The following is an 11,879-nucleotide window of genomic DNA, read 5'->3' as shown; positions in this document are numbered from 1 at the left end:
ATATTTGTATCCTGCCTCATTAATATCACTCCTCTAATCCTGCCTTGACATCGTAGAGGGTAGGATTTACAATATATAGGATAATTATATCAGATCACAAAATTAAGGGTAATTACCTAATACTAAAACTCATGGCCTAGCCAAGTTGACACATATTTTAGGGGGACACAGTGCAAACCATGGCAGGTTGGTTGCTGAGTGGGTGGATGGCTGGAGAGGGTGAAAGAATGGGTAGACATGTGGAAAGATGAATGGATGTGGATGGGTGGGTAAGTGGTTAGGGGGGTTGATGGTGGATGTGTGGGTGGGTGGATGAATGGAAGGAGGAAAGGAAGGAAGAAATAAAAAGGAACTGCTCAAAGCACAGACTTCATGAGAGTCTGGGAGCCACTGTAGGATCCAAGGTGGAGCTTCATACCCCACCCCACAGAAGCCTGGTCAGGAGCTGCCTGGCAGTGAACTCCTCCAGGCAGGGCACCTCCTGCTCTCCACAGGCCTGGTCCTGCTGAGGGGATAGCCTTCAGAGGGGACCCCGGCCACCTCCCCAGGCTTGAAGTACCCTGGCTGAGGCTTGGGACTTGATGCGCAGTTTATGGGGCAGAGAGGGCTGACCCATACCCTCAGGGCTAGGGCAGGCCACCCTGGGGGACAGCCCCTTGAAATCAGCAGCAGGTGTCAGCTGCACTTCTGAAGGCTCTGACCCATGGCACCCCCAGCAGGGGCTGAGCTCAGGCCTGGACCCCACATGCTCATCCACAAGGTGATAGCTGAGGAGCGCAGCCGGGAGGGCAGCCTGCAGGGCCAGGTCAATTCTCTTGGGGCCATGGGGTGTGGGTTCCTGGGAGGGCCTGGGGGATGTGGCCAGGCTCATCCACTTATGAGCTGCCATGCAGCTCCTGCACCCTGGAACCCCAGAGTCCAGGGAACACGGCTTCAAAAGGCAGCCGTGAGAGCGAGGCAGAGGTGGGAGTGGCTCAGCTCCAGGATGGGGGTCCCCAGTCCAGGGGGACCCCCACAGCAGGGCCTGCAGGGGCAGGATCCGGTGGCCCCCAACAGGGGGTAGGACACCAAAGTGAAGCTTGAGGGCCCGCAGCTCGGCCCTAAGCAAGCTGTTCTCCTTCAGCAGGGCCGCCAGCCTACCCTCGGTGGCTGCGTCGTTGAGACGGCGCTTCTCCCGGGATCGCTTGGCCGCTTCGTTGTTCTTCCGCCGCTTTTCCCAGTAAATGGTGTCCTTCTTCTCTTCCGGCGTGAACTCTCGCCGCCGACGCACAGCAGGGCCCCTGCCCCGAGCCCCCCACAGTGTCTTGCTGCGACCCTCAGGGACGTCTGCCAGGCCCAAAAGGTGACCATCCATGGCTGCTGTTCTGGACCTGGGGGAGAGGCAGGTCTTTGAAAGCATGCAGGAGGCTGAGCCCGATGCCTCTTCCCTCGCATTTATTCTGTGTCTCTGCCATCACCCAAAATAGTGAGGCTGCTGGGATTGCAGGAAAGAGGGAATGGGAATGGGTGGTGGATACAGAGAGGGAGGTTGTGGGCAACTCTAGGGGACTAGGGCGGTTTGAGGCTGGCTGTAGCAGTGGACAAGGCCACCTAGTGGGAGAGGCTTAAGAGCAGCCCATCCTTATCTGGAGAGCTGGTTGGGTGGATGCAGGCGCCACCCCGGGTGGAGTTGGCCACCTCAGGTGACTGTGGGCTCCTTCCGGGGGAGGTCTCCTTACCACTGACAAGGTCAGCAGACAATCCAGGGGTCAGTTCACTCTGAGCTCCAGGGTAAGATTCTTGGATGATCCAGAAGACAGAAGGGAGGGAGGCTGAACCTACAAAGAGAATGCATGTGCATAAACCGAGCCAACCTGGCATCCAAAAATGAGGGACTACTCATTCAAGTGGGGTGCAGGTTGTGCCGCAAGATCTCTTCAATCTGGAGTCAGAGCTCTGGCTTTACCCATTGGTCCATCCACCTACTACTCACACATTTGTTAGGTCCTTCATTCACCCATCTATTCACTCCGATGTCCATCTTTCATTGTTCTATTTACCCACTCACTGATGCAGCCACCCCCTCTACCTACCCATCCAATCAATATGCTATCCACCCATTTATCCATTCATCTCCCCACCTCCCTTTTATTCATCTATTCACCCATCCACTCATTCAAACATCCATCCATTTACTCATCTGATTCTGAAACCATCCCTCTGTCTACCACCCATTCACCCACTCATCCAACCAACAGTCCATTCATTCAATGATGATGCTGTTGTTGATTGGTACCATTGAGTCAGCCCCTGACTCATGGCAATCCCACGCACAACAGAATGAAATGTTGACCACTTCAGCACCCAGCACACCACCTGCCTTTGAGAGAGAAGATGGGGTTGTCAGGCAAGCCCAGAGTTGACTAGCCCAGGGACCTGCTGAGCTGGACAGGAAGGGGAACACAGCCTAGAGTTCCTCAAAGTCCCAACCAGAAGCCCAAGGAAGAGGGCCGCATATGGGCAGGAGGTCAGATGGAGGAAGGACCAGTAGAACAGCTCTCACATCAAGCCTGTGATGGAGAGGAGGGTGCCATGGGCTCTAGCGCTCTCTGCCCTGAGTCTCTTCTTTCTGTGGTTTGGCCTGAGCACCACCACCCCCAACCACCACCTCCACACCTCACAGGAACCCAGATGGAGATGGGGCAGCAGATAATTGTCCTGCCTGAGTTTATTTAGAGATGTGTGGAGGGCTGGGCTGGGCCTTCCTGTGGTCACAGAGGAAGTGCTAATGGAGGGCGGAGAGGCAGGGGCACTCTTTATGAGGTGACAGCTGGGGATGAAGACAAAGGAAAGGGTGTCCCTCAGAGATGGCCCAAGCCAACTTCACTCCAGCCCCTGACTGGTGGGAATCGAGTCTCTGCTTAGACCCTTTGAGTAATGGGAGCTCATTGCCTGTAAAGTCAGCCCCTGTCAGGCTGGGTGACCTCATATGGTCAAGAAAGTTTCCACCAAAAGAGCTAAAATCCACTTTCCTGGACCCTTCTCTGTTAGAATTCATTTTCTCTGTATGTCCACGGAGAAGCTCTCCCACTCTTGGTCCCTGAAACCCTTTGGGGATTTGAGCATTGGCACTCGCATCACCCAACCCGATCTACTTTCTTCCAAGGAAGGAAGTGACATTTATTGAGCACCCACTATGGGGGCAGTGGCCGTAGGTCAGTGTTGGAATTCTCGCCCTTCAGGCAGGAGACCTGCCTTCCACTCACTCCCGATGCACTTCAGGCATAACTCCCACTCACCTGTCAGTGGAGGTGTGCATGCTGCTCTGATGCTGACCAAGTTTCAGCAGAGCTTCCGGACTAAGATGGACTAGGAAGGAAGGCCTGACAACCTACTTCCAAAAACCAGCCCACGAAAACCTGGTGGATCACCGCAGTCCAATCTGCAGCTGACATGGGGTTGGCGCACTATTGGGTGGCATTCCATCCCGTTGTGCATGGGGTCACTATGAGTTGGGGGCTTACTCAATAGCAGCTAGCAACAACTATGTGCCAGGTACATGCATTTTCTTACTCTGTACTCCCCACAATCTGGACAGGTAAGTATACCTGGACAGGTAAGCAGGATTATTACCTGCCTTTGACAGATGAGGCTAAAGTGACCATCCTAAGGTCACACAGCCAGACCCCAGGTCAGACAGGTCTCAGAGTCCACACTTTTTCCAGTACTAGGTGAAACTTTCCTGCTTTCTTGACTTCCTCTACTGAGGACAGAGTGTCAAGTTCATTAGCACTCTGTCTGTCTCCTCAGCCCACAGAGGAAAACAGTGTCCAAAACCACACAACGAATAATGAGGTAGGGCCATGATTAGCACATAGGCCGCCAGGATGCAGTGGCACACACAAGGTTAAGAGCATCTGCATTAGCCGGGTTCAAATCCTACCTCTCTGAGCTCATAATGCCTCAAGTATCAAATGAAGATAATAAATGCACCTACCTCATTGGTTATGTAAGGATTCTATGTTGTAATATTAATAATCACTTAGAGTTCCTGGATGGCACAAACGGTTCAGTGCTCAGTTACTAATGGAAAGGTTGCTGGTTTGAGTCTGCCCAGAGGCACCTCAGAAGAAAGGTCTGGCAATCTGCTTCAGAAAAAATCACACCCTTGAAAACTCTGTGGAGAGCAGTTCTAGTCTGACACACATGTGGCACCATGAGTCAGAACTTACTTGATGGTAACTGGTTTATTTGGTTTGGATAACAAGAGAATATTGCTCAATGTAATGCTAGAAGGTAAGCCTCCTAGGCTAAAATACACTTAAAATATAAAATGGCCACAGGAATGGACCCAAGCATATCAGTGGTGGCACAAGACAGGGCAATGTTTCATAGACATAAGGTCACCAGGAGCCAAAGCCAACTTGATAGCAACTAACAACACAAAAATAATTGAAACTCATTAACAGTGGCTATTTATGATCGTGAAGATGTCAAAGGGCCAGGCAACATTTCATTCTGTTGTATATGGGATCCCCATGAGTCAGAGCTGACTGACAGCTAGTAATAACAACATTTTTTATCTGTTATTATCATTATTGTTGCTGTTATAGCAAGAAGCCCCTCCAACCAAGCTTCTTCTGGAGCTAAACTCCTGTGGTTACTGCTGTTGAAAATATCTATGCGTGCCCTTGGAGACCACCCAACACAATTGCATCAGTTTACAGATGATGAAATTGGACTTCCAATGAAGATGGCAGAGCAAGTACTAACTTGAACCAGAGACCAGAGCAAAAGGTACCCAATGACAAGGCTAGGACACGGCTAGGATCAGTGTAAAAACTCACTGCCATTGAGTCGATTCTGACTCACAGCAACCCCCACTGGGTTTCCAAGGTGGTAAATGTTTACAGAAGTAGATTGCCCCATCTTCCTTCTGCAGAGTTGCTAGTGGATTTGAACCACCAACCTTCTGATTAGCAGTCAAAGGCCTTAGGCACTGCACCACCAGAGCTCCTTGGGGCCCCTTAATGTATGAGTTGAGACCAGGGTACCCATGGTAAAAAGATTCTGAAGAGATGATGAATTCACAAGCACCTCAGGAAGTTCCCACCAACTGCCCAACAGGAAGAATTTACATCTGAGGAAACAGAGGATAACAATGCAATCTTAAAAGACGTTCATAGTGAATTTACTAAATGACTCAAAAAAGATAATGGAGGAAATAAGAAAAAAAAAACAAACCTACTGTCAAGTTGATTCTGACTCACAGTCACCCCATGTTTACACAGTAGAACTGTGCTCCATGGAGTTTTCTTGGCTGTCAACTTTATGGAAGGAGTCCTAGTGGCACAGTAGTTAAGTGCTCAGCTGTGAACCAAAACATTGGCAGTTAGAGAAAGATGTGGCAGTACGCTTCTGTAAAGATTACGGCCTTGGAAACTCGACGGGGCTATTCTACTCTGTCTCACAGGGTTGCTGTGAGTAGGAATTACCTTGATGGCAATGGGTTTTGTTGGTTTTTTTAAATCTTTATGAAAGTAGATTGCCAGGACTTTCTTCATGGCACATTGCGTGGGTTCAAATTGCCAATCCTTAGGTTTGTAGTGTGGGAGCTCTGGTAGCATAGTGGCTAAGACACTTGCCTGCTAACCAGATGGCTGGCGGTTCAAACCCACCAGCCACTCCTTGGAAGGAAGGTTGGGCAATCCTACTTCCGTAGTGATACTGCTTCGGAAACCCAAGGAGGGGTCACTATGAGTCGGGGCCGACTCGACGGCACATAACAACAACAACAACCCTAACTCACTGCCATGAGTGGGTTCCGACTCATAGTGAGCCCTCCTTGAGTTTCTGAGGCGGTATTTCTATGAAGTAGATTGCCCAGTCTTTCTTCCCAGGAGTGGCTGGTGGGCTTGAACTGCCAGCCTTCTGGTTAGCAGTCAAATGCCTTAGGCACTGTGCCACCATAGCTCCTAAGCACTTGACTACTAGAACAAAAATTGGTGGTTTTGAGCCTACCTAGGGATGCCTTTGAAGAAAGACCTGGCAATTTGCTTCCAAATGGTCAGAGCCATGAAAACCCTGTGGAGCGGTTCTACTGAGCACACAGGAGTCAGAATCCAGTTGAGACAACTATCAATACCTTCAAATAGCCCATTTGGGCACCACTGAAGAGTGCCACAGAGGGAACGTTCTATTCTCTTGTTTCTCTTTAGTGTTAAGACAATGAATAGTTAAAAAGAATAAGTTTTCATTTTAAGATATTCAGATTCGGTACTAGAGTTCATGTATGAACTAAAATGTACACTTGCCAATAGAACAGGAGGCTATGAAACAAGAACAGGCAGTTAGAAAAAGAACCTGTTGGAGCTCAGGTGTGAAAAATATAGCTGCCAGAATAAAAACTCAAGAGATGAACTCACCAATAGGAGGGGAAACTAAGATCCGGAGCTGGAAGAGGACTTACCAAGGTCATATGGGATCTTAGTGGCAGAGATGGAGTGAAAACCAGAAGTCCCAATGTCGGCAGCCCAGAACCAGGGCCTAATTCAGGAGCTGTGCCATGAGGCCACTTACGGCTCTCCAAGGGTATTCTGTGGTTTCCACTCCCTTTCTTGTTTTTCTTTCTTTTCCCTGCATCGTAAGGTTGGTATTGAGCTGGACTCCACCACATCTCCCCAGTGAGGAATGGGACTGCCATCTCTGATTGGGCAGGGGGGACAATGGGTATGGAGAACTAGCCAACCATCTTCTCCCAAATTAGAATTAAACAGAATTTTAACATCAGAAGAGGATTTGGTTGAGTGAAAACTAAGAGGAACAGCCACTGTTGGCTACTGGATGTTGGGTTTGTGACTTAACTTCTCTGAGCCTCAGATTTCTCATCCATAAAATGGGCTCAAGGGTTCCCGTCACATGCAGGTGTTTTGAGAAAGTAATAAGGTGTGTGTATAAGACATCTGCATGTCAGGGTAGTCTCACACAGAAAACCTTCCATGTAAGCTTGGCAACCGTCTTCAGCTCCAAAGACACTGCAGATGAGGACAAAGCTACAGTCACTTAAAGACTCACCCACCAACAGAGAAGACAGAAAACTGTAAAAGGACCCAAAAAAAAAAAAAGGTGAGAAAAAAAGATGAATCAAAGGAGAGGGGGAAGCTGTCTCACAAATTCCCCACCCACATGGCCAGAGAGTAGCCCACAAGCTTTCCTTTTGCTCCATGCAAAGCAGAGGGCTAGGGGTGACCACAAAGACTCCAGCAGGTGTGAGACCTTGTAACACTTGTGTGACCGATGCACATCCAAAAAACTGTTCAAGTTCAACCTTTACAAGAGAGATGCTAACTCAACACTAAGGAATAATGTAGAATCTGCAAAACACCATGTAACATGGATGAACTTGGAGGACATTATGCTGAATGAACTAAGTCAATTACAGAAGGACAAATATTGTATTAATTTCATAATTGTAAAAAGTCAAGGAAAGGTTTATACATGGAAGGAAACTTTCTTTGTTGGTTGCCAGGGGTGGCAGGGGAGGGGCAGGAACACTGCAAAATAAATTAATAAAAATAAAAAGAAAGAGAGATACTAATGTGCTTCAATTCAAAGAATAGATACTAGTTTTCTTCTGTCTAAAACTGTCAAAGGTTTAAAAACAATAGAACCTAGAGCTGTCAAGGATATGGTGAGATGGTCAGTCATGTGTACTTAGAAGGTGGAGGGGTAAATTGCTTCCTGGCAAAGCAATTAGGAAATAGGAAACAAAGTTGGACTCATAACTGGTTTGAGGAGTGAGGATGTCCCTTCCCCTTCACTTGGGTCACTCACTGTGCCAAGCTTCTCCTTGTCCCTTTTCTGGCCTCAGCAGCCCCCACGTGCCTCCTTAGCACACTGTTTGAGCCACTTAAAACCTCCTTCCTTTCCTGAAAGAATGTTCTCTCACCACCAAATGTTGCTCCTTCTGTCTGGAACACTCTTCCCTCACCTCCTCCCCAGCCAAATTTTACTTATCCTTCACAACTAAATTTAGATGCTACCTCCTACAGGAAGCCTGCCAGATTGACCCCTCTCAGCTTCATTAGGAGTCTCTTCTGGGCTCCCATGGTCCTGTGGGATTCTACCATCACCAGAGTCATCATCTGGATCGGGGTTTCCCAGGACACACGGCTCCAGAATGGGCACTCAATAAATATAAAACTAAAAAAAAAAAAAAAAACAGCTGTCCTTGATTCTGACTCATGGAGACCCTATAGCCTTCAGTGTAAAACTGTGCCCCATTTGGTGGTCAAGGCTGTGACTTTTCAGAAGCAGATCTTCAGGTCTTTTTTCCAAGGTGCCTCTGTGTGGGTTTGAACCACTAACCTTTTGGTTCATAGTTGGACACTTATCAAAGTGAAGTATTTGGCTAAAGGGGTGAGTACCCAGACCACTAAACCAGGACCATAGATAGGGGAATATCATGCAGGTTGGGCACAGCATCTAAGAATTCCCTCTCACTAACCTAGCAAGGGCTACCTTAAGAGGTAATGAGCTGCCCATCATGAGGTAGGCAAGCAGGAGTCTGAAACAACCCTTGGCTCTCTGAAGTCTCCGCTGCCTCTCCCTGCCCACACCCTGAGGCTCAAGCCCTCCTCTCCATGCTGTTCCACAAACCCCCATCCTCTCTCTGACTCAGAAGGCCACCTGGGGAAGATGGGGGATCCAAGCCGCTGTTCCCACGGCCCTAGGCGGGCAGCCCAGCCCCTTCCTCAGAAGGGCACGGGCCTCCTGCACTCTCACTCTGAGCAGGCCCCCAGCTCATGAAAGCCCCGGTGAAACCAATCTTTAAAATCAAGAACCCTCAGATTTCAAGAGGAAAATGCAAGGCACTCTGGGATTGCAGCCAGCCCTTCCCCCATTTCCCTACCCCCTCGGGGCCCAGGGGAGAGGCCGGAAGCTGTTGGCACCTCATGTGGCCAGGCCACAAACCCCGCTGGAGTCCTGGGCTCTGGGAGCAGGCAGGAAGCAGGGGAGGAGGGGAGGTTTCTGGAGCCACAAATTCTAGGTCCCATTCCCGCTCTGCATGTGACATGCTGCGACTCTGGACAAGTGGCTGCTCCTCTCTGAGCTTCGGTGTTCGCAACTGTCAAGTGGACACAGGGCTGGTGCGTCCCAGAACTCAGTGGGTATTCAGTTATTGAATTGCATGAGCTCCAGGGAGGGGCCGAGGGCTCACAGGGGAGGGGACTGATCAGGATCAGCCACTCTCCATAGAAACTCCCTCCTGAAACTCACAGGGAACACAATTCATCTCCCTCAACTGTGCCTCCCTCTCTCTCCAGCCCAAACCCCCCAAATAAGGAAACCTCAGATCACGCTCCATACCCTGTGCACCTGGCTGAAAACTTCAGATGGGTCTTTGCTAAACTGCAGCCAAGGGCCAGCGGCCCCTGCCTATCCCTGAGACCTGTTATCAGGAAGAAACTGTCCACAGTCACCACGCGGCCTCAAAGGGAAGAAGCTTAGAAGTGCCCAGTGTCCAGCCCCTGCTCCCCCTCATGGTGTGGTTGGCCATTCTCCTCCAGGTGCCTGGCCCGCATATCCGCCCCCTGGGACTCAAGCCCGTGGACCAACCCCCACGAATCATTATTAATCCTACATTGATCTCACAAGGCTATGCCTCTCTCTGTGCTGGCTTAACATTTGAGAAAACTGAGGCTCCCAGAGGAACAGCCAGTTGTCCAAGGCCACATTGCAAAACATTGGTCTCTGCCACATCCCCACCTGACGCCTTATGGGAGTCCCACAATCCACACAGCCAAAATCCAGTGTCTTTTCTTGTCATATTTTCCAGCTCCTCCACTGTCCTTCCCATAGCTCTGTCCTTCCAGGCACTCGGGCCAAAACCCAGGGGCTCACCCTGGCACCTCCTGTGCCCACTCGGGAGACTCAGCTTTGCCTTCAAACTCCAGATGAAATCTAAACAACACTCACCTCCTCCTCAACCCCTGCCCAATCCAGCCCCCTGGTCTCCCAGCTCCTGCCCTCCCTCACTCTGTTCCAGCCATACGAGCCTCACTGCTCCCTCAACAAGCCAGGCACAGCCCTGCCTCAGGGCCTTTGCACAGGCCGTCCCCTCTGCCCACAATGTTCATCCCCCAGAGACCCACAAGTCTCCTCTGATGTCCTTTAAGTCTTTGCTGATGTGTCACTTCCTCAACAAGGACTTTCCTGACCCCGAGGCTAAATAGTACCACCACCCCTCACATACACACTGAGTCCTTTCTTACCCTGCTGCCCACTTATTCAGAACACAGATCACTACCCCGGAGCCAATAGGTATTGCAAACAGTGAACACGTTCCACTGCTAACCCACCCAGAGGTGCCTTGGAAGAAAGGCCTGGTGATCTAAAAAAATCCATGTGGAGTCTCCATGAGTCAGAATAGACTTGATGGCAACTGATTACATCACTGGGAGCTCTGGTGGCACAGTGCCCAAGGCATTTGACTGCTAACCAGAAGGCTGGCAGTTCAAACCCACCAGGCACTCCTCGGAAGGAAGGTTGGGCAAGCTACTTCCGTAGAGATACCACCTCAGAAACCCAAGGAGGGGTTGCTATGAATCAGGACCGACTTAACAGCAATTTTAGAGTCTTTGGTTACATCACTACCTTACTTCTTCTTTTTTTTTTTTCCCCCCTTTAATAATTTATTTTCTGTTGGTGGCGGTGAGGCTATACACAGCAACACTCACATCGATTTAACAATGTCTCCATGTACAGTTCAGTGACATTGATACATTCTTTGAATTGCACAACCACTCACCCTCCTTTTCCAAATTGTTTCTCCCCCATTAACATAAACCCCTTGGTTTCCTATCTATCATTTCCAGTTGCTCTTGTCAGTCTGATCCTATATAGATAGATCCTCACGGCAGGCATCCTTTAGTAATTAAGCTAACCAATTGCTTGGTTTAAAAAAGACTCCAGGGAATATTTTTGAGTTAAGGTTCAAAGATCATCTCAGGGCAATAACTTTTTGGGGTTCATCCAGCCTCAAGGGCTACAGTCAGTCTGGATTCCGTGAGATTTTGAGGTTCTGTCCCACCTTTTCCTCCTTTTCATCAACATTCTTCTACAGAATCTTTGATCAAAATATTCAGTAACGCCACTGTCTTACTTCTCATTACTTACTCATTGATTTGCATACTGTCTATGTCTTGGTCATTATAACCCAGCCCCTTGAAGGGACATCTTCCCAAGGACATCTTCCCCTGTGCCTAGAACAGCACCCAGCACATGCTTCATAAATGTTTGTCAAACGGATGAATGAAAGCAAACAATGCGGTTTAATATTCACAACACCCCAGGAGACAGGTTCTCCCCTTTTTGCTACAGAGAAAACAAAGACTCAGAGAAGCACAGTGCCTTGCCCAAGGTCACACAGCTGATCACACATGGGTTTGGGACCTGGGCATCTGGACCCCACAGCCTACCCTCTTGTGCCCTGAGACGGGGTCCAGAGTGGTGAGTGAGTCTCAAAGTGCCTCTGAGGCCAGGACACAGCACTTCTGGGCCCCCCATGAGCAGACCATGTGGCTCAGGGATAAACGCCCATGGAGCATCCCAGGGCCTCAGTCTCCCATCTGTGAACTGAGCCCACAGAGGGTGCTGAAAGGAGTGGCTTCCGGCTCTTGGAGCCCTGCCCTCAGTCCAGGGGTGGCTTCCCTCCCCCATCTCTGAAACTGCTCTCAAAGCAGGGACTGCCCGCTCCCACCCCTACCCCAAGCCTGGAAACCACCCTGGTTCCTGGAGCCAGGAGCTGCGGCTCCAGCAACTCAGGGGGCAGGGACAGGAACCAGTGACTCTCTGGGTCCCCAAAACACCCACTGGCACCCAAGCCTTTTGGGGTGCCC

General features: G+C 49.9%; 1 protein-coding gene across 1 annotated transcript; it reads right to left on the bottom strand.

Moving 5' to 3' along the window:
- Positions 1-520: 520 nt before the first annotated feature.
- On the bottom strand, positions 521-1,354 carry NFILZ (NFIL3 like basic leucine zipper). The gene has a single exon (XM_042782673.1). The coding sequence runs from the start codon at positions 1,352-1,354 to the stop codon at positions 521-523; it is 834 nt and encodes a 277-aa protein (XP_042638607.1).
- Between the last annotated feature and the right edge of the window lie 10,525 nt (positions 1,355-11,879).

Source organism: Orycteropus afer, unplaced genomic scaffold (genome assembly GCF_000298275.1).
Source record: "Orycteropus afer afer isolate SDZICR_OR568_19922 unplaced genomic scaffold, OryAfe1.0 scaffold00405, whole genome shotgun sequence".
Taxonomy (NCBI): Eukaryota; Metazoa; Chordata; class Mammalia; order Tubulidentata; family Orycteropodidae; genus Orycteropus; species Orycteropus afer.
Note: the sequence above shows the minus strand (reverse complement) of the source record. Positions and strands in the feature narration are given on the sequence as shown.

Bases quoted from the DNA above. Each gene is read 5' to 3' on its own strand.
- NFILZ (XM_042782673.1), bottom strand. From the start codon at position 1,354: ATGGATGGTCACCTTTTGGGCCTGGCAGACGTCCCTGAGGGTCGCAGC.